Source organism: Delphinapterus leucas, unplaced genomic scaffold, assembly GCF_059928025.1.
Source record: "Delphinapterus leucas isolate spDelLeu-1000000601 "Yukka" unplaced genomic scaffold, BTC_Dleu_Yukka2 spDelLeu_asBTCV2_sq74, whole genome shotgun sequence".
Lineage (NCBI taxonomy): Eukaryota > Metazoa > Chordata > Mammalia > Artiodactyla > Monodontidae > Delphinapterus > Delphinapterus leucas.
This window is the reverse complement of record NW_028322283.1, coordinates 1-25023: the sequence shown is the minus strand read 5'-3', so window position 1 is coordinate 25023 and position 25023 is coordinate 1. Positions and strand designations below refer to the sequence as shown.

The following is a 25023-nucleotide window of genomic DNA, read 5'->3' as shown; positions in this document are numbered from 1 at the left end:
AGGGACTGTCAGGGGAAGAAAGGCCTCATGGGAGGATGGGGGTGACCCCAACAGAGATTTCAAGGTGAATTCTCTCTTGTTGGAGAGTTTCATTCGGCAATATCCTGATTAGCTGAAAGGTAATGATCTAAGGATGACAGAAAGAAAAGGGATCATTTCCTTATACAGCAACTATAACTTTAAAATAATAGGCTGCAGGGCCATAGAGCATTCTGCCAGGCTGATTTCAGAATTGAGAGACCCAACTATGGAGTTCACAACAGTATCACTGACAATAATCATAATGTATATTTGCACAGTGCCTTTAACTTTCATAAGCACTTTCCCATCTACTTTTCTCATTTTTGTTGTTACATAATTTTCCAGAAAACCTGTGGGAGGTCATTTCTTTTAAAACTCTGAAAAGTGTGAGTTTTCAGTAGGAACAAGTCTAACTAAGTATGTAGCACCTTGCTTTATAAATACGATAAAAGTTATGCTATAAACATAATTGTGTAAGTAATGTCTTATTTTAATGGGCAGAAATCTTGTGTAGTATTTTGCAATGTAAAAAATACTTCCTCATTAACCTTCTGTTTGTTACAATTTTAGATTTTTAAATATCAGGTTTTCTTAAAGTAGGGCCAACAGGGATTGGATTCCAGGATAAGTATCCACACTCCAGAATTCCATAAGGGTAGCATCTAATTCATTCACAGGGAGAGAGTCCTGTTCCTGACATCAGCGTGGAAATTAAGCAGTTTTATATTTAAACCATGGAGCTCTCTGGGACTACCTCTCCCATAAAACAAGGAGGCATAACGTGGGAAGCGACAGAGGAATCCAAATGTAATAGCTGAATTATTTCTAAATGGAGTGTCTCCAGGTCTTCTGTGAGTCACCGATGTGTCATTAACATGGTGTTATAAATAGCTCAGCTTGCCATCAATAACTGATCTATAAGAGAGTAGCTGGTGGTTGGGGTGTGAGATTAACACTACATAATTTGGAGTGGATCTGTTAACCCTCTCACGTAAATAAGCACCATCTCCTGGGACCTGAAGTGGCCTGAAATAAATTAGACTAAATTGCATTTTTAATGAAAGTAATAAACAAGTCCTCCTGTTTTTTCTTCTCCATTTTCAAACTCTGATAAAAGACAGGTCACTGGAGCCAACCATGGGATTGTAATAATTGTGTTGAATCGTAACTCTCTCATCTCTGAAATTAGGCTGGCAGTATCCACCCATAAAATCCACGATGATATTATGAGAGTTTTATAATTATTTTGCATGGGGGGGGTTTGAACAAGGATCTATCTATCTATCATCTTTCTATCTATATATCTATCTATCTATCATCTATCTATCTATCAATCAAAATCAGCACTATGGAGAATAAAAGGAAAAGCTCTTTTTGTAGTGATTTAAAAGCTCTTTCTGTGGTGATCCATATGGTAAAGACTGGATACTTTTAAAAGTTTATATTGGCCTGACTAAAGATCTCAGCAATACAGGTTTGCTTACTGTGGGTAACTCAGATTTTCATTAAGAGTCTGAAGTTAAGACTTATGAAGCACTTTCTCACAAATGCTCAAGCAGTTAGAGTTGAGCTTCTGTGAGGCTGAGCTAAAATAAACATATATAGGTACACAGTATATGTACTGGGTATGCATAAAGCCTATAAGCACACATGCAGGTACAGCTGGCAAATCTGCTAGTAATTATGCTATATATATCCTGGCATGTGTGCTTGCACGTGTGAACGTGTAACAGTAAAAACACTATTCTTGTAGAAATGTTCTTGAAACTCGACATGGGTTCATGGCTTATAAACAATTATCTTTTTGTAAATTTAGGGCTGGTAATGGGAACAGAATAAGCAGCTGTAAACAAAATCACAATTCGGGTTTCACTAAAAACATGGTGAAGGCCCCAAATATCACAGCTATTGCAGAATACAGAACTATCTATCCAAATACTGTGATTGAGGATACTTTAAATAAGCAGTTTTTTGAAAGAGGTGGGTAGATGGAACCATTGAGAGTCACCATCAGTTAGAACTACGGTCAGCAACTTGGACAGTTCCTAGGAGGCTCTCCCTCAGAATGGAACCAATATCATGTCTCCCGTTTTCTTAGCGTTTCTTTCATTCCAGTGAGCGTGTTGATGATTAACTAAGACATGCACAGGTATTATTTTGCAATAACAAATTATTCCCTCCTCCTTCCATTGCCCATTCTCTTCACCGCCTGACTTTCCTTCCAACCCTTTCCCCAGCACCCTCCAGTTGGGCAGTGGAACTGTATGTCTTACAAACACCTGGTGTGGATGTTTTCACTCCCACTTCTAACTGGTTGGGAAGCAGCATTTGCCACAGGCACTGTTTAATTTTGTTTCCATCCCCTGCATCTCACAGGAAAGAAATGGTCAATAGTTCAAAGAATCATCCTGGTCAGCTCCAAAATATGGCTACTTGCATGGTAATCACAGCAAGTCTGTCAAATCAGTGATTTCTTTATTCCTAAAAGGAAGGGATTTTCCCTAAGGATTATGGTTCTACCACCCAAGGAGCAGCTCTACTCTTCACAAGTGGCTGCAAAGGCTGGCAAACCACGAGGTCTGCTTTGGCTCAGAAACTCAGTTTGGCTCCTGCCACCCCTGGCAACCTCACTGTGTGTCTCAGTGGCGTGTGCTCCACACACAGTCAGGCCAGTCTGCTTCTACTTAGGAGGGATCACAACCAGAGGTGGCCCCCGCTTGGGCCTCCACATGAGGACCTGGGCATCGTTGGCATTGGGTTTCACTAGTGCGTTGGGGGGGATAGGTTCCATCCGGCTCAGGATCCGGGGCTGCTCCTGCTGAGTCCTGCCCACCAGCCGGGCCCGTTGCCCCAAGAGCTGAAGAGGGTCCACCTCAATGTCCACCCTCATCCTCCACTTGATCGTCTGCAGAATGATCTTCTCTTTCGTGGTGGTGTTCATGGCCACCAGCCAGGTAGTGAAACTTTGGTCCCTCTTGATCCTCGTGAGCAGTGGCACATTGCTGTCACTCACTGGCACTGCCCATGTCACACTGGGGTAGAAATTGTCATTCATGCTGACGGAGAACCTGGAGATCTTGTTGGTGGGGCCAACCAGGGTCACAGTTTCTGTGGTGTTCCCGTACCAAGGGTAGCTCACCCCATCTGAGTCACTGATGGCTTTTACTCTCCCTTCCCTCAAGTCAGGCAGTTCCCAGCTTGACCTGGCAAAGCAGAAGAGATGCACAAGAAAAGAAGAGGCTGAATGAATTTTTCAAAAGCTGGAGAGATGCCCACCACTTACTATCACAGTCAACTTGGGCAAAATGGGAAGTTCAGAGGGGAATTCAGGTCAAAAAGTTCTATGCTGTGCTGTTTCGGGATTAAATGAGAACAAATCAAAAATAAAAAAGCAATACCAGAACAAGTTAAATTAAGCTGTAGCTGGTCCAACTGGAAGCAAAAAGCTCAAAGAAGCATTTATGAGACCCACAAAGAGGCATCAATTAGCTGGAATGGTGCAATGAGGCAACAATTAGCTGGAATGGTGCAATTGTAATGAACTACCTAGAGGCATTCGATTGCAAAAACCACTTTTTCAGGAAGTATCGTGTCTCTAAGTTTTGTTAAGAAAAGGTGGTGGTTGAAATCTGACATACTTGGAAGGAAGTATCAGGTGGAAAGGAGGGCAAAGGGAGGTAAGGTTAAAGGTTATACTGATTTCCTAGGAAATCAAAGTAGTAGAATTTCTACTCAAAAAAGAAAGTTGTTTAAATTCTAGTCATTGGCCAATCCAGCATTTAGAAAACAGACATAGAAACTGATAACACAGGAGATAATGGTCACCTTTGGGAAAACACTTCAATGTGCAAGTTGTGCCATAGGCTGGCATACATAGTCTCTACTATGTTGTTCTCCCATCAGCTTTAAGTCCAGCCTGGAAGTCTAATTGCTTAGTTTAGCAAACTTGCCATTCTGGGTGCTTGGTTACTCCTAGCTGCTCCCAACCTTGAACAGAGGGAAGGAGGAGGATATGTGCCCTACTCTTAGCCCATGTGTCTCCCCCAGTGCTATGGGCTACTCATCATAGCTGATACTTACTGAACGCTTGCACTATTCCGACCACCGTGCTGAGTACTTTAATTATGTCATCTCAGTTAATGCTCAAAATATCCCACAAAATAAATACATTTTTATTTCCATTTCCACATGAGAGGGTGGAGGCTTAAAGATGTTAAGGCACATGCCAAGGGTGCTACAGATTGTAAGACGTGGAGCTTGGAGTTGTCTGACTCCAAAGTCTATGTTTTTGAGCACCGTGCTACACTGCCTTCTGAAGTGTCCTCACATGATGCTGGAGGAAGCCAGAGCGGAGGGCCTTCAGGCTGTCCAGTGGGCTAGCAGCTCCCAGAGCTGCCATGGGAAGATGGACTGGGTCCTCCTAGGGGCAGACGTTTAGTCAGCAGAACCTGGCTATGCATCCTGCATAAATCCTCTCCTGGGACCAAGAGTGACTCTCAGCAGTGTTGCATGAGAATTTAATAATTAAGGAAGGAAATGAGACTGTCCACTCATCAGCTAAGAGGGGGAAGGCTTGTTCGAAATGAAGTTCTTCTCTTAGGAAGTGATAGAATATCCTACGACTTTATTTTTTCTTTTTAGATATTTTAATTGAAATATAGTTGAACAAAATATGTTACATGTGTGTAATATAATGATTCACAATTTTTAAAGCTTATACTCCATTTAGTTATTATGAAATATTGGCCATATTCCCTGTGTTGTACAATATATCCTTGTAGCTTATTTTATTATTTATTTATTCAGTTATTTTTTAGCATCTTTATTGGAGTATAATTGCTTTACAATGGCGTGTTAGTTTCTGCTTTATAACAAAGTGAATCAGCTATACATATACATATATCCCCATATCTCCTCCATCTTGCGTCTCCCTCCCACTCTCCTTATCCCACACTTCTAGATGGTCACAAAGCACTGAGCTGACCTCCCTGTGCTATGTGGTTGCTTCCCACTAGCTATCTGTTTTACATTTGGTAGTGTATATATGTCCATGCCACTCTCTCACTTCGTCCCAGCTTACCCTTCCCCCTCTCCGTGTCCTCAAGTCCATTCTTTATGTCTGCGTCTTTATTCCTGTCCTGCCCCTAGGTTCATCGGGACCGTAGTTTTTAGATTCCACATATATGTGTTAGCATATGGTATTTGTTTTTCTCTTTCTGACTTACTTCACTCTGTGTGACAGACTCTAGGTCCATCCACCTCACTACAAATGACTAAATTTCGTTTCTTTTTATGGCTCAGTAATATTCCATTGTATATATGTGCCACACCTTCTTTATTCATTCATCTGTTGATGGGCATTTAGGTTGCTTCCATGTCCTAGCTATTGTAAATAGAGCTGCAGTGAACATTGTGGTACATGACTCTTTTTGAATTATGGTTTTCTCAGCGTATATGCCCAGTAGTGGGATTGCTAGGTCGTACGGTAGTTCTATTTTTAGTTTTTTAAGGAACCTCCATACAGTTCTCCATAGTGGCTGTATCAATTTACATTCCCACCAACACTGCAAGAGGGTTCCCTTTTCTCCACACCCTCTCCAGCACGTATTGTTTGTAGATTTTTTAAAAAAATAAATCTATTTATTTCTTTATTTATTTTTGGCTGTGCTGGGTCTTTGTTGCTGCGCTAGGGCTTTCTCTAGTTGCGGTGAGCGGGGGCTACTCTTCATTGCACTGCGTGGGCTTCTCATTGTGGTGTCTTCTCTTGTTGTGGAGCATGGGCTCTAGGCATGCAGGCTTCAGTAGCTGTGGCTCATGGGCTCTAGAGTGCAGGCTCAGTAGTTGTGGAACGCGGGCTTAGTTGCTCCATGGCATGTGGGATCTTCCATGCCCAGGGCTCGAACCCGTGTCCCTTGTATTGGCAGGTGGGTTCCCAACCACTGCACCACCAGGGAAACCCCTGTAGATTTTTTGATAATGGCCATTTTGACTGGTGTGAGGTGATACCTCGTAGTTTTGATTTGCATTTCTCTAACAATTAGTGATGTTGAGCATCCTTTCATGTGTTTGTTGGCAATCTGTATATCTTCTCTGGAGAAATGTCTATTTAGGTCTTCTGCCCATGTTTGGATTGGGTTGTTCTTTTGATATGGAGTTGCATGAGCTGCTTGTAAATTTTGGAGATTAATCCCTTGTCAGTTGCTTCATTTGCAAATATTTTCTGTCTTTCTGAGGGTTGTCTTTTCATCTTGTTTATGGTTTCCTTTGCTGTGCAAAAGCTTTTAAGTTTCATTAGGTCCCATTTGTTTAATTTTGTTTTTATTTCCATTCCTCTAGGAGGTGGGTCAAAAAGGATCTTGCAGTGATTTATGTCATAGAGTGTTCTGCCTATGTTTTCCTCTAAGAGTTTTATAATGTCTGGCCTTACCTTTAACTCTTTAATCCATTTTGAGTTTATTTTTGTGTATGGTGTTAGGAAGTGTTCTAATTTACTTCTTTTACATGTAGCTGTCCAGTTTTCCCAACACAACTTATTCAAGAGGCTGTCTTTCCTCCACTGAATATTCTTGCCTCCATTATGAAAATAAGGTGACCATATGTGCGGGGCTTTATCTCTGGTTTTCCTATCCTGTTCAATTAATCTATATTTCTGTTTCTGGGCCAGTACCATACTGTCTTGGTTACTGTAGCTTTGAAGTATAGTCTGAAGTCAGGGAGCCTGATTCCTCCAGCTCCATTTTTCTTTCTCAAGATTGCTTTCGCTATTCGGGGTCTTTTGTGTTTCCATACAAATTGTAAAATTTTTGTTCTAGGTCTGTGAAAAATGCCCTTGGTAGTTTGATAGGGATTGCATTGAATCTGTAGATTGCTTTGGGTTGTATAGTCATTTTCACAATGTTGATTCTTCCTGTCCAGGAACATAGTATATCTCTCCATCTGTTTGTATCATCTTTACTTTCTCTCATCAGTGTCTTACAGTTTTCTGCATACAGGTCTTTTGTCTCCTTAGGTAGGTTTATTCCTAGGTATTTTATTCTTTTTGTTGCAATGGTAAATGGGAGTGTTTCCTTAATTTCTCTTTCAGATTTTTCATCATTAGTGTATAGAAATGCAAGAGATTCTGTGCTTTAATTTTGTGTCCTGCTACACTACCAAATTCACTGATTAGCTCTAGTAGCTCTCTGGTAGCATCTTTAGGATTGTCTATGTATAGTATCATGTCATCTGCAAACAGTGAGAGCTTTACTTCTTCTTTTCTGATTTGGATTCCTTTTATTTCTTTTTCTTTTCTGATTGCTGTGGCTAAAACTTCCAAAACGTTGTTGAATAATAGTGGTGAGAGTGGGCACTCTTGTCTTTTCCCTGATCTTAGAGGAAATGGTTTCAGTTTTTCACCATTGAGAACGATGTTGGCTGTGGGTTTGTCATATATGGCCTTTATTATGTTGAGGTAGGTTCCCCCTATGCCCACATTCTGGAGAGTTTTTCTCATAAATGGGTGTTGAATTTTATTGAAAGCTTTTTCTGCGTCTGTTGAGATGATCATATGGTTTTTATCCTTCTATTTGTTAATATGGTATATTACATTGATTGATTGCATATATTGAAGAATCCTTGCATTACTGGGATATACCCCACTTGATCATGGTGTATGATCCTTTTAATGTGCTGTTGGATTCTGTTTGCTATGATTTTGTTGAGGAGTTTTGCATCTATGTTCTTCAGTGATACATGCCTGTAGTTTTCTTTTTTTGTGACATATTTGTCTGGTTTTGGTATCAGGGTGATGGTGGTCTTGTAGAATGAATTTGGGAGTGTTCCTCCCTCTGCTATATTTTGGAAGAGTTTGAGAAGGATGGGTGTTAGCTCTTCTCTAAATGTTTGATAGAATTCACCTGTGAAGCCATCTGGTCCTGGGCTTTTGTTGGGAGATTTTTAATCACAGTTTCAATTTCAGTGCTTGTGATTGGTCTGTTCATATTTTCTGTTTCTTCCTGGTTCAGACTTGGAAGGTTGTACTTTTCTAAGAATTTCTCCATTTCTTCCAGGTTGTCCATTTTATTGGCATATAGTTGTTTGTAGTAATCTCTCATGATCCTTTGTATTTCTGCAGTGTCAGTTGTTACTTCTTCTTTTTCATTTCTAATTCTATTGATTTCAGTCTTATCCCTTCTTCTCTTTTCTTTTTTTTTTTTTTTTTTTGCGGTATGCGGGCCTCTCACTGTTGTGGCCTCTCCCGTTGCGGCGCACAGGCTCCAGACGCGCAGGCTCGGCGGCCATGGCTCACGGGCCTAGCCGCCCGCGGCATATGGGATCTTCCTGGGCCGGGGCATGAACCTGTGTCCCCTGCTTCGGCAGGGGGACTCTCAACCACTGTGCCACCAGGGAAGCCCCTCCCTTCTTTTCTTGATGAGTCTGACTAATTGTTTATCAATTTTGTTTATCTTCTCAAAGAACCAGCTTTTAGTTTTATTATCTTTGCTACTGTTTCCTTCATTTCCTTTTCATTTATTTCTGACCTGAGCTTTATGATTTCTTTCCTTCTGCTAACTTCGGGGTGTTTTTATTCTTCTTTCTCTAATTTCTTTAGGTGTAAGGTTAGGTTGTTTATTTGAGATGTTTCTTGTTTCTTGAGGTAGGATTTTTTTTATAATGTTCCCTCTTAGAACGGCTTTTGCTGCATCCCATAGGTTTTGGGTTGTCATGTTTTGTCATTTGTTTCTAGGTACTTTTTGATTTCCTCTTTGATTTCTTCAGTGATCTCATTATTTCTTTCATAGACTTGATTGACTATATCTTTTCCCATGTTGGGGAAGTTTTCAACTACAATCTCTTCAAATATTTTCTCAGATCCTTTCTTTTTCTCTTCTTCTCCTGGGATTCCTATAATTCAAATGCTGGTGCATTTAATGTTGTCCCAGAGGTCTGTGAGACTGTCCTCAGTTCTTTTTGTTCTTTTTTTCTCTATTCTGCTCTGTGGTAGTTATTTCCACTATTTTGTCTTCCAGGTCACTTATCCTTTCTTCTGCCTCAGTTATTCTCCTATTGATTCCTTCTAGAGAATTTGTAATTTCATTTATTGTGTTGTTCATCATTGTTTGTTTGCTCTTTAGTTCTTCTAGGTCCTTGTTAAACGTTTCTTGTATTTTCTCCATTCTATTTCCAAGATTTTGGAGCATCTTTACTATCATTACTCTGAATTCTTTTTCAGGTAGACTGCCTATTTCCTCTTCATTTGTTTGGTCTGATGGGTTTTTACCTTTCTCCTTCATCTGCTACATATTTCTCTGTTTTCCCATTGTGCTTAACTCACTGTGTTTGGGATCTCCTTTTCACAGGCTGCAGGTTTGTAGTTCCCATTGTTTTTGGTGTCTGCCCCCAGTGGCTAAGGTTGGTTCAGTGGGTTGTGTAGGCTTCCTGGTGGAGGGGACTGGTGCCTGTGTTCTGGTGGATGAGGCTGGATGTTGTCTTTCTGGTGGGCAGGATCGCGTCTGGTGGTGTGTTTTGGGGTGTCTGTTACCTTATTATGATTTCAGGCAGCCTCTCTGCTAATGGGTGAGGTTATGTTCCTGTCTTGCTAGTTGTTTGGCATAGGGTGTCCAGCACTGTAGCTTGCTGGTTGTCAAGTGGAGCTGAGTCTTAGCATTGAGCATGAGATCTCTGGGAGAGCTTTTGCCATTTGATATTATGTGGAGCTGGGAGGTCTCTGGTGGACCAATGTCCTGAACTCGGCTCTCCTCCTTCAGAGGCCTGACACCCAGCCAGAGCACCAAAACGCTGTCAGCCACACTGCAGTTGTATGGTCTTAGGTAGGTTATTTAACCTCTCACCAGTTTTTTTTTTTTTTTTTTGTGGTACGTGGGCCTCTCACTGCTGTGGTCTCTCCCATTGCGGAGCACAGGCTCCGGACGTGCAGGCTCAGTGGCCATGGCTCACGGGCCTAGCCGCTCTGGGGCATGTGGGATCGTCCCAGACTGGGGCACGAACCCGTGTCCCCTGCATCGGCAGGTGGACTCTCAACCACTGCACCACCAGGGAAGCCCCCCTCACCAGTTTTGCTTCCTTGTGTGTTGGTCTTGGAGAGTCTCCTAAAGAGGCGGAGGGCACCTTCGGCTCCTGCTGGGGCACAAATATTTAGAAGCTTGTTCCAATGTGATAAGCCGGTGCCAGTGGGTGCCACTGTCCCTGCAGGACTTTAAACCAATGGCCTAAAAGGGAGTTGTATTGCCAGGTTAATACTGAACTATCTCAGAATCCTTCACACAGGGACATGGAGAAACTGACTGCTGCCTCCTGCTGCCCCCCACAGTACTCCCGATGCTAGGCAGCCCCAGCCTGAAGGGAGGGGCAGGCTGGATTGCCTGGAGAGGAGGTGAGCCCACAGCTGCAAGAACCTTTTCTCTTGCCTCCATGCCCTTGATAACCGCTGGGAAAAACTGCAGTGTATAATGCTTGGCAGAAACTAAGTAAGAGGAATTGACTTGATGCATAAAGTTAGAGACTTAAGTTACCATTTCGTTACCCATGCTAGTTGTAGCTGGGCCAAGGAGTAGCTCCCAGATAATTCTATAGCCACTTCTTACTGTACAAAAGGGAATAAGTGTTGTTTGAGTGGGGTAAAATCATACAAGTTCAGGTCAAGTGAGAACCAATCTGCCTGCTGGGTTGTTGAAATGGTCACACTGGAGGCAGTTTTGTGCCCCGAGTCAAAGGGTTGTGACAATTATTCAGTCACCAGGCATTCATTTTCTGTGTTGCTTCAACCCTGTTCTTCATTTTATTTACAGTGATCAGGCTCTGCTGGCCTTTGGTTTCCTCTGTGGGACTGGAGGACAAGTATTCCCAATAAGTGTAAAATTGTACTTGCCCTCCTGTCCTAAACACCGGGCCATCTGTGGCATGTTGCCTGGGGAGTTTGGCTTGTTATAACACTGTCCTTTTCAGGACTGGCTAGCTTGGCATTCTATTCAATTACTTTGTCTATAGAGTCTTTACATTCATGTTTTTTCTCCATTTTCCTGTCCAGAGCTATGTGAGCAGTGACTCGGGCCCAGGGTCTAGAGGTCAGTTTTGTGGGAAAATCACAAAGCTTAGTTTGGTCCCAGATTTTCTGAAAACAGAGATAATACAATAAAGTTGCACTCTTGTTCCTGTCTTAAAAGAGAAAGAAGGAAAGCTACCCTTGCCTTGGAGGATTCTCTGGAAGAGAGAAATAAAATAGACTTCTTAATCATCACATCAAAACAAAGGCACCAGATATACAAAGGATAATGAGAGACTACTACAAGCAACTACATGTCAATAAAATGGACAACCTGGAAGAAATGGAGAAATTCTTAGAAAAGTACAACCTTCCAAGACTGAACCAGGAAGAAACAGAAAATATGAACAGACCAATCACAAGCACTGAAATTGAAACTGTCATTAAAAATCTTCCAACAAACAAAAGCCCAGGACCAGATGGCTTCACAGGTGAATTCTATCAAACATTTAGAGAAGAGCTAACACCCATCCTTCTCAAACTCTTCCAAAATATAGCAGAGGGAGGAACACTCCCAAGTTCATTCTACGAGGCCACCATCACCCTGATACCAAAACCAAAGATGTCACAAAAAAGAAAACTACAGGCCAATATCACTGATGAACATAGATGCAAAAATCCTCAACAAAATCCTAGCAAACAGAATCCAACAACAGCACATTAAAAGGATCGTACATGATGATCAAGTGGGGTTTATTCCAGGAATGCAAGGATTCTTCAATATATGCAAATCAATCAATGTGATACACCATATTAACAAATAGAAGGATAAAAACCATATGATCATCTCAACAGATGCAGAAAAAGCTTTCAACAAAATTCAACACCCATTTATGAGAAAAACTCTCCAGAAAGTGGGCATAGAGGGAACCTACCTCAACATAATAAAGGCCATATATGACAAACCCACAGCCAACATCGTTCTCAATGGTGAAAAACTGAAACCATTTCCTCTAAGATCAGGAACAAGACAAGGTTGCCCACTCTCACCACTATTATTCAACAACGTTTTGGAAGTTTTAGCCACAGCAGTCAGAGAAGAAAAAGAAACAAAAGAAATCCAAATCAGAAAAGAAGAAGTAAAGCTCTCAAGCTTGCAGATGACATGATACTATACATAGAGAATCCTAAAGATGCTACCAGAAAGCTACTGGAGCTAATCAATGAATTTGGTAGAGTAGCAGGATACAAAATTAAAGCACAGAAATCTCTTGCATTCCTATACACTAATGATGAAAAATCTGAAAGAGAAATTAAGGAAACACTCCCATTTACCATTGCAACAAAAAGAATAAAATACCTAGGAATAAACCTACCTAAGGAGACAAAAGACCTGTATGCAGAAAACTGTAAGACACTGATGAGAGAAAGTAAAGATGATACAAACAGATGGAGAGATATACTATGTTCCTGGACAGGAAGAATCAACATTGTGAAAATGACTATACAACCCAAAGCAATCTACAGATTCAATGCAATCCCTATCAAACTACCAAGGGCATTTTTCACAGACCTAGAACAAAAATTTTACAATTTGTATGGAAACACAAAAGACCCCGAATAGCGAAAGCAATCTTGAGAAAGAAAAATGGAGCTGGAGGAATCAGGCTCCCTGACTTCAGACTATACTACAAAGCTACAGTAATCAATAAAGTATGGTACTGGCAGAAAAACAGAAATATAGATCAATGGAGCAGGATAGAAAGCCCAGAGATAAACCCATGCACATATGGTCACCTTATCTTTGACAAAGGAGGCAAGAGTATATGGCAAGAATGGAGAAAAGACAGCCTCTTCAATAAGTTGTGCTGGGAAAACTGGACAGCTACATGTAAAAAAATGAAATTAGAACACTTCCTAACACCATACACAAAAATAAACTTGGGCTTCCCTGGTGGCGCAGTGGTTGAGAGTCCGCCTGCCAATGCAGGGGACACGGGTTCGTGCCCCACTCCGGGAAGATCCCACATGCCGTGGAGCGGCTGGGCCCGTAAGCCGTGGCCGCTGAGCCTGCGCGTTTGGAGCCTGTGCTCCGCAACGGGAGAGGCCACAACAGTGAGAGGCCCACGTACCGAGAAAAAAAACAAAAAACAAAAAACAAAACTACAAACAATAAATGCTGGAGAAGGTGTGGAGAAAAGGGAACCCTCTTGCACTGTTGGTGGGAATGTAAATTTATACAGCCACTATGGGAAAAAGTATGGAGGTTCCTTAAAAACTAAAAACAGAACTACCATATGACCCAGCAATCCCACTACTTTCTCAGGGCATATACCCTGAGAAAACCATAATTCAAAAAGAGACATGTACCACAATGTTCATTGCAGTGCTAGTTACAATAGCCAGGACATGGAAGCAACCTAAGTGTCCATTGACAGGTGAATGAATAAAGAAGATGTGGCACACATATACAATGGAATATTACTCAGCCATAAAAAGAAATGAAATAGTTATTTGTAGTGAGGTGGATGGACCTAGAGTCTGCCATACAGAGTGAAGTAAGTCAGAAAGAGAAAAACAAATACCATATGCTAACACATATATATGGAATCTAAAAAAAATTGTTTTGATGAACCTAGGGGCAGGACAGGAATAAAGACGCAGATGTAGAGAATGGACTTGAGGACATGGTTGGGGGGAAGGGGAAGCTGGGATGAATTGAGAGAGTGGCATGGACATATATACACTACCAAATGTAAAATAAATAGCTAGTGGAAAGCAGCTGCATAGCACAGGGAGATCAGCTCGGTGCTTCGTGACCACCTAGAGGCGTGAGATTGGGAGGGTGGGAGGGAGGCTCAAGAGGGAGAGGATATGTGGAGATATATATATATATATATATATATATATATATATATAGAGAGAGAGAGAGAGAGAGAGAGAGAGAGAGAGACAGACACACACATATATACATATAGCTGACTCACTTTGTTATACAACAGAAACTACACAGCATTGTAAAGCAATTATACTCCAATAAAGATGTAAAACAAAAACAAAAACAAAGGCACTTGGTGAGTGTAGCTAATGGGCATGGTGACCTTGGGAGGCTACACACTCGTTCCATCCATTGCTGTGACTTTGGCCACTGCTCTACTGGAAATCCCTCAGGTCTGAGGCATGTTCTTTTCCATAGGCCCAGGGGCCCCAGGACTACATGATTAATGGAGGGTTTGATTTTGGAAGCAGCCAAAATTCATTATGACTTAAGTGTAGCGATTAGGGACTTAAGCCTAGTGAAAAGGGAGTAGGTTTCTTTTTGAAAAGTATCATATCATTTTTGTTTCTTTTATGAAAAATAGCTATTAATGTGCATTCCAAGGTCGTGGCTTTTTTATTTTTGCAGAAAGAGTTTTGCCTGTAAAATGCATGACTGGTTTATGTAGCTGATAAATTGGCTTTCATAATAGTTTTCAAATAGTTCCTGATAAGTTCCAAGAATAACAGCACCATTGGAATCACTCTATGACCATTATGACTACTTTGAATGAGATGCCAAAATCACTTCAAATTCCACATAGCCCAAACCAAACTCACCACATCCACCGTAAACTTGGCCCTTTCCCCCGTCTCTGCTGCAGGCATTGGCCCACTGCTCACCCTGTCTTCCAGGACAGAGTGAGGGTCATCTTTCGCTCTTCCTCTGCCTTCTCCTAGACTGCCAAAGCTGTTGTTACTGCATCTTGTGAATTTGCCCCATAAGCGATGCTTGAATTTATCTCCCTTTCTCCATTCAACTCTCACTGCCCTTGTTTAATCCAAGTCTTCGGCATCTCTTACCTGGTCTGCTGTAATGGCCCATAACTTGTCTCTCTGCATCCAATCCTGGTCCCTCTCAAATTCATCTTTTAGGCTGTACTCATGTACAAATATGCAGATCTGATTATGTCTTTTCTCTACCTAAAACCCTTCAAAGTCTCCTTTACCTGGACATCACTGGCATCACCTACAGGATAACATTCAAGTTCCTTAATAGGACATATGTGGCCCTCTGCAGTCTGGCCTCCCTGTCTCCACACACCATGCTGTTTCTCACCTCTGCCCTTTTGCTCATGCTGTGCCGTCTGCCTGCACTGCTCTTTCCTCTCCTAAAGTTTCACTGTGTTTAACTACTTGAAATTTGAGAATCATTGCATGTATCACCTCCTCCAGGAAGCCTTCTCTTCTGTGCTCCCATGGATATATCCAGATCTTTACAGGTCCCAGATTATATTATAATTATCTGAAAGGCTTGCTCCCTTGCCTCCATCATTCCTGGCTCAAATATCATGTTCTCAGTGCAATATTTCCTGACAGTCATATTCAAAATGGCAAGTTCCTGCCCCAGCCCTCCCCATCCCTGATTTATTTTTCTTTATAGCACTGTCTAATATACTATATAATTTACTTAGCTAATGGTCTATCTCGCCTCATCTCACTCCCTAAATATAACCCCAAAGAAGGCAGGGATTTCCTATGTTTTATTCACTGCCGTATCTCCAGTACTGACAATTTATTCACTGCTGTATCTACAGTACCGACAACAGTGCCTGACACACAGGAGTTCAACATTATTTGTTAAATAAGTAAGCGTTGAATTGATCTGAAGTGAAAGATGGGAGGAGACTATTTTCAGTTGGGATGCTGCTGCTTTTATGAAGTTGCAAAGTTGGGTCTAGAGCTTAGGAGCAAATCAGGGCTAGAGATGTAAATTTGGCAACTGTCTGCATGGAGAGAATTGGTTGATGTGATGGGGATGTGTGAGATCTCTGGGGATGAAACAGAGATCTTAGGGGGCTTGTTAGATGGCCAGAAGACAAAGAGGAATCTGAAAAGCAGAATAGCCAGTGAAGCGGGGGTAGAACTTGTTTACAAAGTCAAGAGAATTTCAGGGAGTCATCACTGTCAAAAGCCACACAAATGGAAGAGAGTGGGGTTAAGAAAAAGCCATTAGATTTACTATCAAGACAGCAGTAAAGATATGCTGGTGGAGGCCATTCTGTAAGGGGTTATGGAGGGGATGAATAAACACAAGAAAAAATGGAGAGTTCAGGGAGTTCCTTCAAGAAGTTGGGCAATGGGGCTTTCCTGGTGGTGCAGTGGTTGAGAGTCCACCTGCCGATGCAGGGGACACGGGTTCGTGCCCTGGTCCGGGAAGATCCCACATGCTGCAGAGCGGCTGGGCCCATGAGTCATGGCCGCTGGGCCTGTGCGTCCGGAGCCTGTGCTCCGCAACGGGAGAGGCCACAACAGTGAGAGGCCCGTGTACAGAAAAAAAAAAAAAGTTGGGCAATGAATGGGACAAGAAAGATAGAGAGCTGCTCAAGCAAAGAAGCTGAAGGGAGGATTTCTGGAGCCAGGCTGTCTAGGCTTGTAAACCTAGTGCTATCACTTAGTAGCTACCACTTACTAGACAAGTTACTTGCCATTTCTATACCAGTTTCCCCATTTATCAAATAGATGTAAGAACAGGACTTACTTGATGTACTTGGTGTGAGAATTAAATGACATAATGAAGGGAAGTACTTAACACAGCGTGGCACAAAGTACGTTACATTGAAGGTTAGGTATCAGTCAGGAACAGAGACGGGGCAGCGTTAGAGAAAAAGGAAATGAACAGCCACTGAACCCTTCCACGTGCAAGCACTTAATAGTAACTATATGAGGCAGGGATTATTATACGCTGTTCATCCATGAGGAAAAGTGGACTAGGCCAAGTCATATAGATGGTAAGGGGCGGTGCCAGGGTGTAAAGGCAAGCCTCCCTGGCCCCAAACTCTGTCTTTTCTACTGCATCACACTGTGGGAAGAGCTCCTTTGAGTTCTAACTTTCATCTCTCTTTCTTTGAAGTCTTTGGTGTGGTGAATGGAGGAAGCAACAAAGACTGCCCTCAGGAGTCTTGGATGTCAATCCCAAGGTGACAGCTGGCTGACCTCAGCAAATCAGCCTCAGGCTGCTCATGTGTGAAATGGGAAGAAAAATAACCCCGCCTCCTTAATCTCGGGGCTATCACCAGGGTCAAATGAGGTGATGATCTGTGAGCAACTGCTTTGTAAAGTGTAACACACTTGGTCAATATTAGTTCTTATCATCTCATTCCCCTCCTTCTCCAATCACCCTTCTCCTCACTGTGATAAACACAGTGTTTTCCTTTCAGACAATCAGCCATTGACCCAAAGCTCACAGCTACTGGACTCGCCAATGGAGCTAATAATGAAAACATCGATTATTGCAACCTACGTGCTTTCTGCATTCCATTTTTAGAAGAAAGAGACAAATCTCAATCAAACAAGCTCATGTGAGGCATTTCATTCAAATAAGTGGTCCCTGGGTTGAGGTCCAGGTCTCCACCCAGACCTAGCCAAGTTCTCCTAGTGTCCATGAGGGCCAGAGCAACCTCTCTGAAGGAGACTTGCTTTGCTTTTGCCAAAGCCCTGTGGTCATCAAGGGGATGGGGGGCCAGCAGGGAGTGGGCAGGTGTGCAGGGGCACTGCTGAGACTACTGTCCCCTGACAGAGGCTGGAATGGGAGTCAGGGGAACCACACATGGAGAGGACTGATAGTTTCAAGCCTGTAGAGCTCCCAGGGGAGGCCATCCAGGATGGTACTGCCCCTAGGCCTAGGTAAGAGAAGTCCCTGCCTGGCCCAACACTTTAAAGGTACCCACTCTAGTATCTTCTGGCTATGCCCTTACACATTGGGCCAGGAGTTTGTGGGGCTAAGAGGGCATGCCCACCTAGAACCTGTGCCCCTCCTTCTAGACCACTCTCCGGGTATCTGGGATCCAGCTCAGATGGCCCCAAACTTGCCTTCAGGGTCTACACAGACTTTTTTCCTGGTCTGTTTTCCTAAGGGGTCCACTCCCCCTGTGTGTACACCCCTGGCCCCAAGGCTGTTTGTTGGGGGTATGCATGGAGTTTGGACATACACATGTTAAACGTTCACATGCATATGTGTGATGGTCCATATCTCGATACGGTACAGAGCAAGGGGAAGGAAGAGAAACGGAACCAGGGGCTGAAGGTTGGCTATTCCTATGCTGCTACATCTGGCACAGAACTTTTGGAATCCAAGAATTCTAAACCTGAACCTGGCCTTCAGGTTGTTATAAAGATATATCTGTCAAGGTCAGAGGATAGAACTTAGCATTCGGTTAGTCTGAATTATACATTTAGCATTTTGTTAGTTCGGCTTAAAATTAATATTAATATTTTAAAATACGGTACGTGGGCCTTCATTCTTCCCCTGGACCCTACAAATATTAGGGATGGGTAACAGGTGGGAGATCTGTATCCACAGCTCTGGAACCATAGACCGTTCCAACCCTGAATTTTCTTTGGGTATGTGAGTTTTATTCACATCTGTTTAGTATTAACATTTACTCTTGGAAACAGCATTGCACCTACTTCTTACATGGATCGCACGACATGGGCATCATTCCATTTCCATTACACAATAAGGAACCTGCTCAAGGTCACACAGCTAGTGCTGGGCAGAAGTGAGTTGCGAACACAAGATCTTATTCTAAATCACACGTGTTCCCTAAAGTGACTCCCTGGTACTAAATTAGTTCTCCAAAGGCTCTGAAAAATAATAACAGTCATGGATGATATTAGCTGGCACATACTGCTCTCACCATATCTGTTGTTAAAATATTAAAACAGTTTTAGAACAATGGCTAAAGAGACTCCCTTCTCCCCAAGAGCATCCTCCCTGGCTACCCAGGTTCCTTCTCGGGCCCTGGTTCTGTCCCAAATCCAGCGACTATAGGGTTAGTGTAGGCAGAGCAGAGGCAGTTCTGTAGCTGGGTATCAGTCCTGATCACATGCCAGGTGCTGTTCTGAGAGCCTGTGGTCTAACCGCCTCAGTGCATCTGCTCTTAAAGAAGACTGACCGCTGTGTAAACTTTGCTGCACTTAGAGGGTGGAAAAGAGGCCCTTACCTTGTTTCTTTATGTCATGGCTCAGACCAATAGAGTTACCAGTCAGGCACGTGGAAAGTTTAGTTAAAGAGAACACTACGCTTTCTGAGAATTCAGCTTTTCTTCTCTATCCAGTGCTGAGAAGAGTCATGCGCCTATGTCCTGGGAAGCCTCCTGCCCAGCAACACTTCTGACTCGGCAGAGGCAGTGCCCAGCATCTTTCCTCACCCCCAAACCCCTGCACAGGAGGCTCTGGAGACAGCAGTCCGTGGTGGGCAGGGAGGTCGAGAGGGAGAGGGTGGAGAGAAGACCCTTGGGAAGGAGCAGAGCTCAGGGCTGGGAGAGGGCGGAGGTGGGGCTGGGGGGAAGCCAATACCCTGTATCACCCAGGGAGTCACGAAGCCCATGGCCCCTGGGTAGCCTCCCAGCCCACTCAGGCACCAATCCCAGCCCTGGCACTGGCACACATCCCGATTCTCAGATGGTCTGCACCATGATTACAGAGTAAGTTTTAAAATTAGGCTTTTCCTCATTCTGCACTGTTTATGTCAGACTCCGAGAAGCCTGTAAATACCACCCTCCCACCTCTGCCTCCGCCCCCTTCCTTCCTGACCACATCCTTTTCTTTCTGGCACACAGGGAGGCATTTTTTTTTCCCCCACAGCAGAAAAGACAATTTCCAGTGTTTTTAAAGAGTCATCAGTGTTGGGCGAGGCTCCATGTTTAACTGAAAGGCTTCTTTTGTCAGCCACCCTCATGTTCCGTTTAGACTGCGTTTCTCTACCACTGGAGACACCTTCTCAATATGTATTTACTCTTGGGCTTCCCTGGTGGCGCAGTGGTTAAGAATCCACCTGTCAGTGCAGGGGATATGGGTTCGAGCCCTGATCTGGGAAGATCCCACATGCCGCAGAGCAACTAAGCCCATGTGCCACAACTACTGAGCCTGCGCTCTAGAGCCCGTGAGCCACAACTACTGAGCCTGCGCTCTAGAGCCCGTGAGCCACAACTACTGAACCCTGCGCGCCTAGAGCCCGTGCTCTGCAACAAGAGAAGCCACCGCAATGAGAAGACCACACACCACATAAAAGAGTAGCCCCCGCTCGCCGCAACTAGAGAAAGCCCGCGTGCAGCAACGGAGACCCAATGCAGCCAAAAATAAATAAATAAATAAAATTTAAAAATATGTATTTACTCTTCACCACTTAGAGGTCAGTTACTGTCTCGAAGCCCTTGATCTGGCTGGGTTCTCAGAGACCTCTGCTGCTTCGTCCTAGTTGACAGCCCTGAGGTCTTGGATCAGCGGCCAGTTTTCTGGGTCATGTCTGAGTATGGTTTGCCTCTGACTCCAATTCTGAGCTTCTTGGAGCAAAGCGCCTTTCCCCACAGAGAGAGCTGTGGGCCCCGGTAGCCTTATCCACGGAGCATCCTCATGCGTGCCTGCAGGGCGGGAATGCGGACCCAGGCTGTGTCCCTTACAGAGCCGGCCAGGTATGGGCACTCTGATGGGCATGTGAGGGTCTGTGCTTGGCCTCAAGGAGCTCACAGCCAGCCTGAGGTGACCAGCCAGACCTCCTGGTGCGTCAGACGCCAGAATTTGTCTTTTCGCTCTATGTGCATGGCCACCACCCTGCTCCTCAACATTCTTCCTCTCTCCAGGCCACTGCAATGACCTCCTTGCTGGGCCCCCATGTCTAAGCTTGCCCTGCCCCCCACAAGCCACGAATGTGGTTTTTAAGAAATGAACGTCAGATCATGCCTCACCTCTCTGAAAACTCTGACGACGGCTTCTCTTGCACTGAACATCCATGCTGCATTATTTGGCCCCTGCCAGTTCTCCAGTCTCATCTCCACCACCTCCCCCTGGCTCCTTATACACCCCCCACACTGACCTTTTTCATCCTGGGACAAGACAAACTCCTTCCCACCTCTGAGCCTTTGGACTTGCTGTTCCCTTTGCCCAGAACCCTCTTCCCCCAGCTCTCTCAATGCTTGCCTCCTTTTCATACTCAATTTGCAGCTCCAAGTCGCCTCCTGAGAGGGGCTGCCCGACGGTGCCAGTCTCCCCACCAGACTGCAGGCATCTCGAGGACAGGCCTCACTGTGCCTCCAGTGAGCCCAGAGCAGGAGCTTCCTTCAAGCTTCTGCAATGAGTGGGCCGAGTGTTTCCAGTAAAGCAGGCAGGGCCGGCAATTGAGGTTTGTTCCAGAGGGCAGCAGAGGGGATGCTATGGGGCAGGGTCTTCAAGAGACCAGGGGAACAGGCCTGATGTGACGACCAAAGGAATGTGAAGGGATTGTCTGAAGACACATTGGGAGGAGCGTATTGAGGTTCCCGGCTTGGAGCTCGAGTTGAATGTCCTTCTGACATTCAGCATTGCCCATGAGCCCAGCGCCCCCAGGTGCTGGGAGAGGCCGGAGGCACCAGGTGGTGGGGGTCATGATCAGGCCATGGCAGTCAGCTGTATCCTCTACTTCCAGCCCTCAAAGCAGACAAATAGCGGACAAGAGAAGAGGGAAAGTGGACATGTGTGTTGTTTCTCTTCTTATTTTGGAATTCTGCTACTACAGGTAGAACCTCAGTTAAAATGAAAAAAAAAGACACTATTGGATGGAGACATCAAAATGTTCAAAGTATGATGATAAGATTATGGATATTTTCCTTTTATTTTTATTTTGTATCTATCCTCATATAAAAAATAATTAATTTGTATTTATTCTGTAATCAAAAGAGATGAATTGCTTCACAGAATTGTGTATCATGAGGGTGAAGCGTTTGGGGGAAAAAAAGAGGAAGACGAGTGGCAACATAATGTAGGTTGAATTGAGCTGGGTGGGCCGAGGGGCAGCTGGAGGTGACATGGAGAGGCAGCGAGGAGGACTCACACTGACCTGTGTGCAGCTCTGGACAGCACTGCCTACAGGGCCATGGAGACCTGGGCAGACAGCTAGGCCTCTTGGGTCTTCAGTTTCCAAGTATTATGGTAATAATAATCAAACCCACCTTATAGGTTGCTTTTAGAAATAAATGAGAAACTTATGCAAAGCAGTCTCTGCAGTGCCTGGCAGAAAGTAGGTGATTCACAAATGGGAACTGTTATTACAGAGACTGCTCATTTAAGGAGAATGTTGACTCAACATTACCCTCGAAGGGTAAGAGGTATTTCCTCCTTTAATGCAGGTGATGTGGGCACCTGAGTATTTCCCTTCCATACTGACAAGGTTACAGGAGGGTAGATGGCCACCCTTCATTTACATGATGGGGACACTGAAGGAGAGAGAGAGAGATGATCCATTCATGACACTCACCAAGAACGACACACATCCACGTGTTCATTTCACAAAGATTTTTTGAGATTTTCTTCTCAACATTGAGTCAGACTTTGTAGTTAACGGAGAGGACCTAGGACACCAACCCTCTCAAGTTTTGCATGCGATTTCATGGGAGAAAGGTCCTGCTTTGGAAGCTGCTAGCTTGGCGAGAGACCACTCTCTCATGCACTTCTGGGATGACTTTTGGGCTGCCTTCTCCAACGCGAGCCCTTTCACCTTCAATTTTTTTCATCTATAAAACTGAGAGGGTGGAACGCACAATAATCTCACGAATAAGTCCATGTCTAGTCGTATGTTCTTTGACCAAAGACCTCAGTCCTTGTACTGATGGCCAGTGGGATTTTCAGGGCCATAGAGGAAGAAGTTATGCTTTCAGAAGAGAATTGTAGTGGGTACTCCCCAGGGATGGGCTGCTCTCCCCAGAACACAGGATCCTACACAACTGGCTCTCCTTGAGATCCAAGGCCACTGGGGACTCAGGGTAGCTTCCCTGGGTCTACACTGGGCCAGGGTCCCCATTCACATTCCACTCCAGGGTCTGGCACCGTCCTGATTGAGTCTCCTGCACTACCTACTGCTGGGGAGTCACTGCAGCTCTTGAGCCCTGATGGGTGTCTCTGACTTGCCGGTTGTCAGGCTTTCAGTCTGTGCCTTGGGTGGTGGAAGGAGACACCGCTCCTGCCTTCACACCACCTGGATCCCAGCCCCAAGCCAGGCCTCTCCTACAGCTCCCACTGGAGCCTAGAATCTGGGAGCTCCTGTGATGATGAAAGACCTTTGACACTGTCAACACCCAACCTCTTTCTTTCTTTGCATTTTTCCTCTTGTTCCTTGTCCCTGACTGGGAGGAGGTGTGGTTTGCTTATTTCTTTTTTTGTTATTCAAGTGGGATTCCTAGTAGGAATCTTCTGGTGATCCCTGGAGGAGGACGTGTTGCGGTCCTCCCGTTCACCCCATCTTGGTGAGCTGACACAGTCTGGCACTGCGTGCCCCGTAGTCTCATTGACTCATTTTAGCCCAGAACATCTGCAGCTTTAACTGTTATTAACAAAGATACAGCTAGTTTTCTGTGGGCTGAATCCAATGGTGGCACATGTATCTGATGAAGACGATGTGAGGAAGCTTGGCTGGGGCCCCCCCGAGGAGGAGAGAGCCACTCTGCCAACCCCACTCTGCCATCTGGACCTAACGTGGATGGGGGCTGGGGCCAACTCAGAAGTCTTCCTACTTGTCGGCCTGGACAGCAGTTGTTGTGATTTCTTCCCATCCAAGTTGGGAACGATGAAGGGCAAAGATTCTTCAAGGGCAAGGAGATATTGGTAATGACACGATTGCCAAATCTTCCCCAAGATGAACAGGAAGTCACTAGATATATATCATCTGAATGAATGAATGAATGAATGAACCACAGCAGGACTCCTGGGCACAGTGTCTGAGCAGGAGTGAAGGGGCACCGCCCACCCTCTGGTATCAGAGAGCATTCTTACCCTTCCCCTGCCTCTGGTTACAGAGGTCTCAGGACCCAGGGAGAAGTGACTAGGATTTGGACATGTCTGCTGTCATCTTGTTTAAACCTAGCTCCTCTGACCAGAGCTGCCCGAGGCTCACTGATCCCAGCCTGGGGAAGAGAGAAGGTTGGCTCCTTCCACTCGTGCCCACCCCATCGGCTGGCCGTGAGGAATGTCCCACAGGGCTGAGGCTCAAGGATCTGGGTACTGTGGGGGAGGGGGGAAGGTCGATGCAGGGTCTGGGGAGGGGGTTCCTTGGCCTCAGCGTCTAGAGGAGCCTAAAGTCTGGAAACCGGGAAATAAAGATCTGTTCATTGGAGCCAGAACAAGACCAGGGGAATCAGACTGAGCAAAACAGCCACGGTGACAGGGTTGAGAAGATGAAGGCAGACAGAGGGGAGACTCTCAGAAGTCAGGCATTATTAATACTGCTGCTACTCATAAGAACCGCTAATATATACTGGGGGCTTGCCATGTGCCAAGCATTCGACTAAATGCTTGATACATCAACCTCAAAGGAGGCACTGTTGCTCCCTCGACTTTTTTCTTCCCCCGAATAAGGGACCTGAGGCTCAGGTTAAGTCACCTGGCAAAGTCACAAAGCACGTAGGTGGCTGAGCTGGTATGAACCTAACTCTCTAGCACCTGTGCCCACCTGCTGTCCAGAACCAAAGGTACTGGTTCTGTGTCCCCTAACCTGATTCCCCAAACACTGGTTCTCTGTACAGGTGAAACTACAGCTAAGATGAGTCCCCAGAGGAAGCATGGTGGCAGAGGGACAAGACTGCCAGGTGCTGCTGGGACCAGTCCTCTCCCACCAGCACTGGGCCAGGTGTGGCCGGGAAGATGGAAGCGGCACTCGCAGAACGTGGATATGCCAGTTCCCCTTCTCCCAGCTGCCAAGTCCTTCCGCTGCTTCTTTAGGGAGCTCCCATTTCCCACTAAATAATGGCCAAGGAGAGAAGGGGAAGGGTGGGGAAGGGTCAGGTTCATTAGTCTAAGCCGAGGAGGGAGACAGACACAGGCTCACAGGAGGGACCAGGCTGAGGATGGAGGTGGAGTTATGCAGCGGCGCAGACTTTTAAAATCAGAGTTTACCGTTCTCATTAACTTTCCACTGTGTGTTCATCACAGGCCACGTTTCACTGCCCGCTGAGCGGGGCAGCAGATGTGGGGAGTTATCGGCAGCAGCGAAGCTGGGAGCAGACAGTGTGAGGATG

The 25023-nt window shown here is 44.8% G+C and overlaps 1 protein-coding gene and 1 long non-coding RNA gene across 9 annotated transcripts in view; one reads left to right on the top strand and one right to left on the bottom strand.

Moving 5' to 3' along the window:
* Positions 1 to 25017, top strand: part of LOC111170913 (uncharacterized) — a 94930-nt gene extending 69913 nt beyond the window's left edge. For 5 of the 8 annotated variants that reach the window (XR_004022126.2, XR_004022122.2, XR_004022117.2 and 2 more), the window contains one exon: positions 16893 to 25017. This is a non-coding gene — a long non-coding RNA (uncharacterized LOC111170913). The remainder of the gene's footprint in view (positions 1 to 16892) is intronic. The other 3 variants (XR_004022119.2, XR_004022116.2, XR_004022118.2) reach the window with 3 other exon arrangements.
* On the bottom strand, positions 322 to 9865 carry LOC149743807 (protein FAM78B). The gene has a single exon (XM_089906137.1). The coding sequence runs from the start codon at positions 3074 to 3076 to the stop codon at positions 2702 to 2704; it is 375 nt and encodes a 124-aa protein (XP_089762263.1). The 5' UTR covers positions 3077 to 9865; the 3' UTR covers positions 322 to 2701.
* Positions 25018 to 25023: the final 6 nt, after the last annotated feature.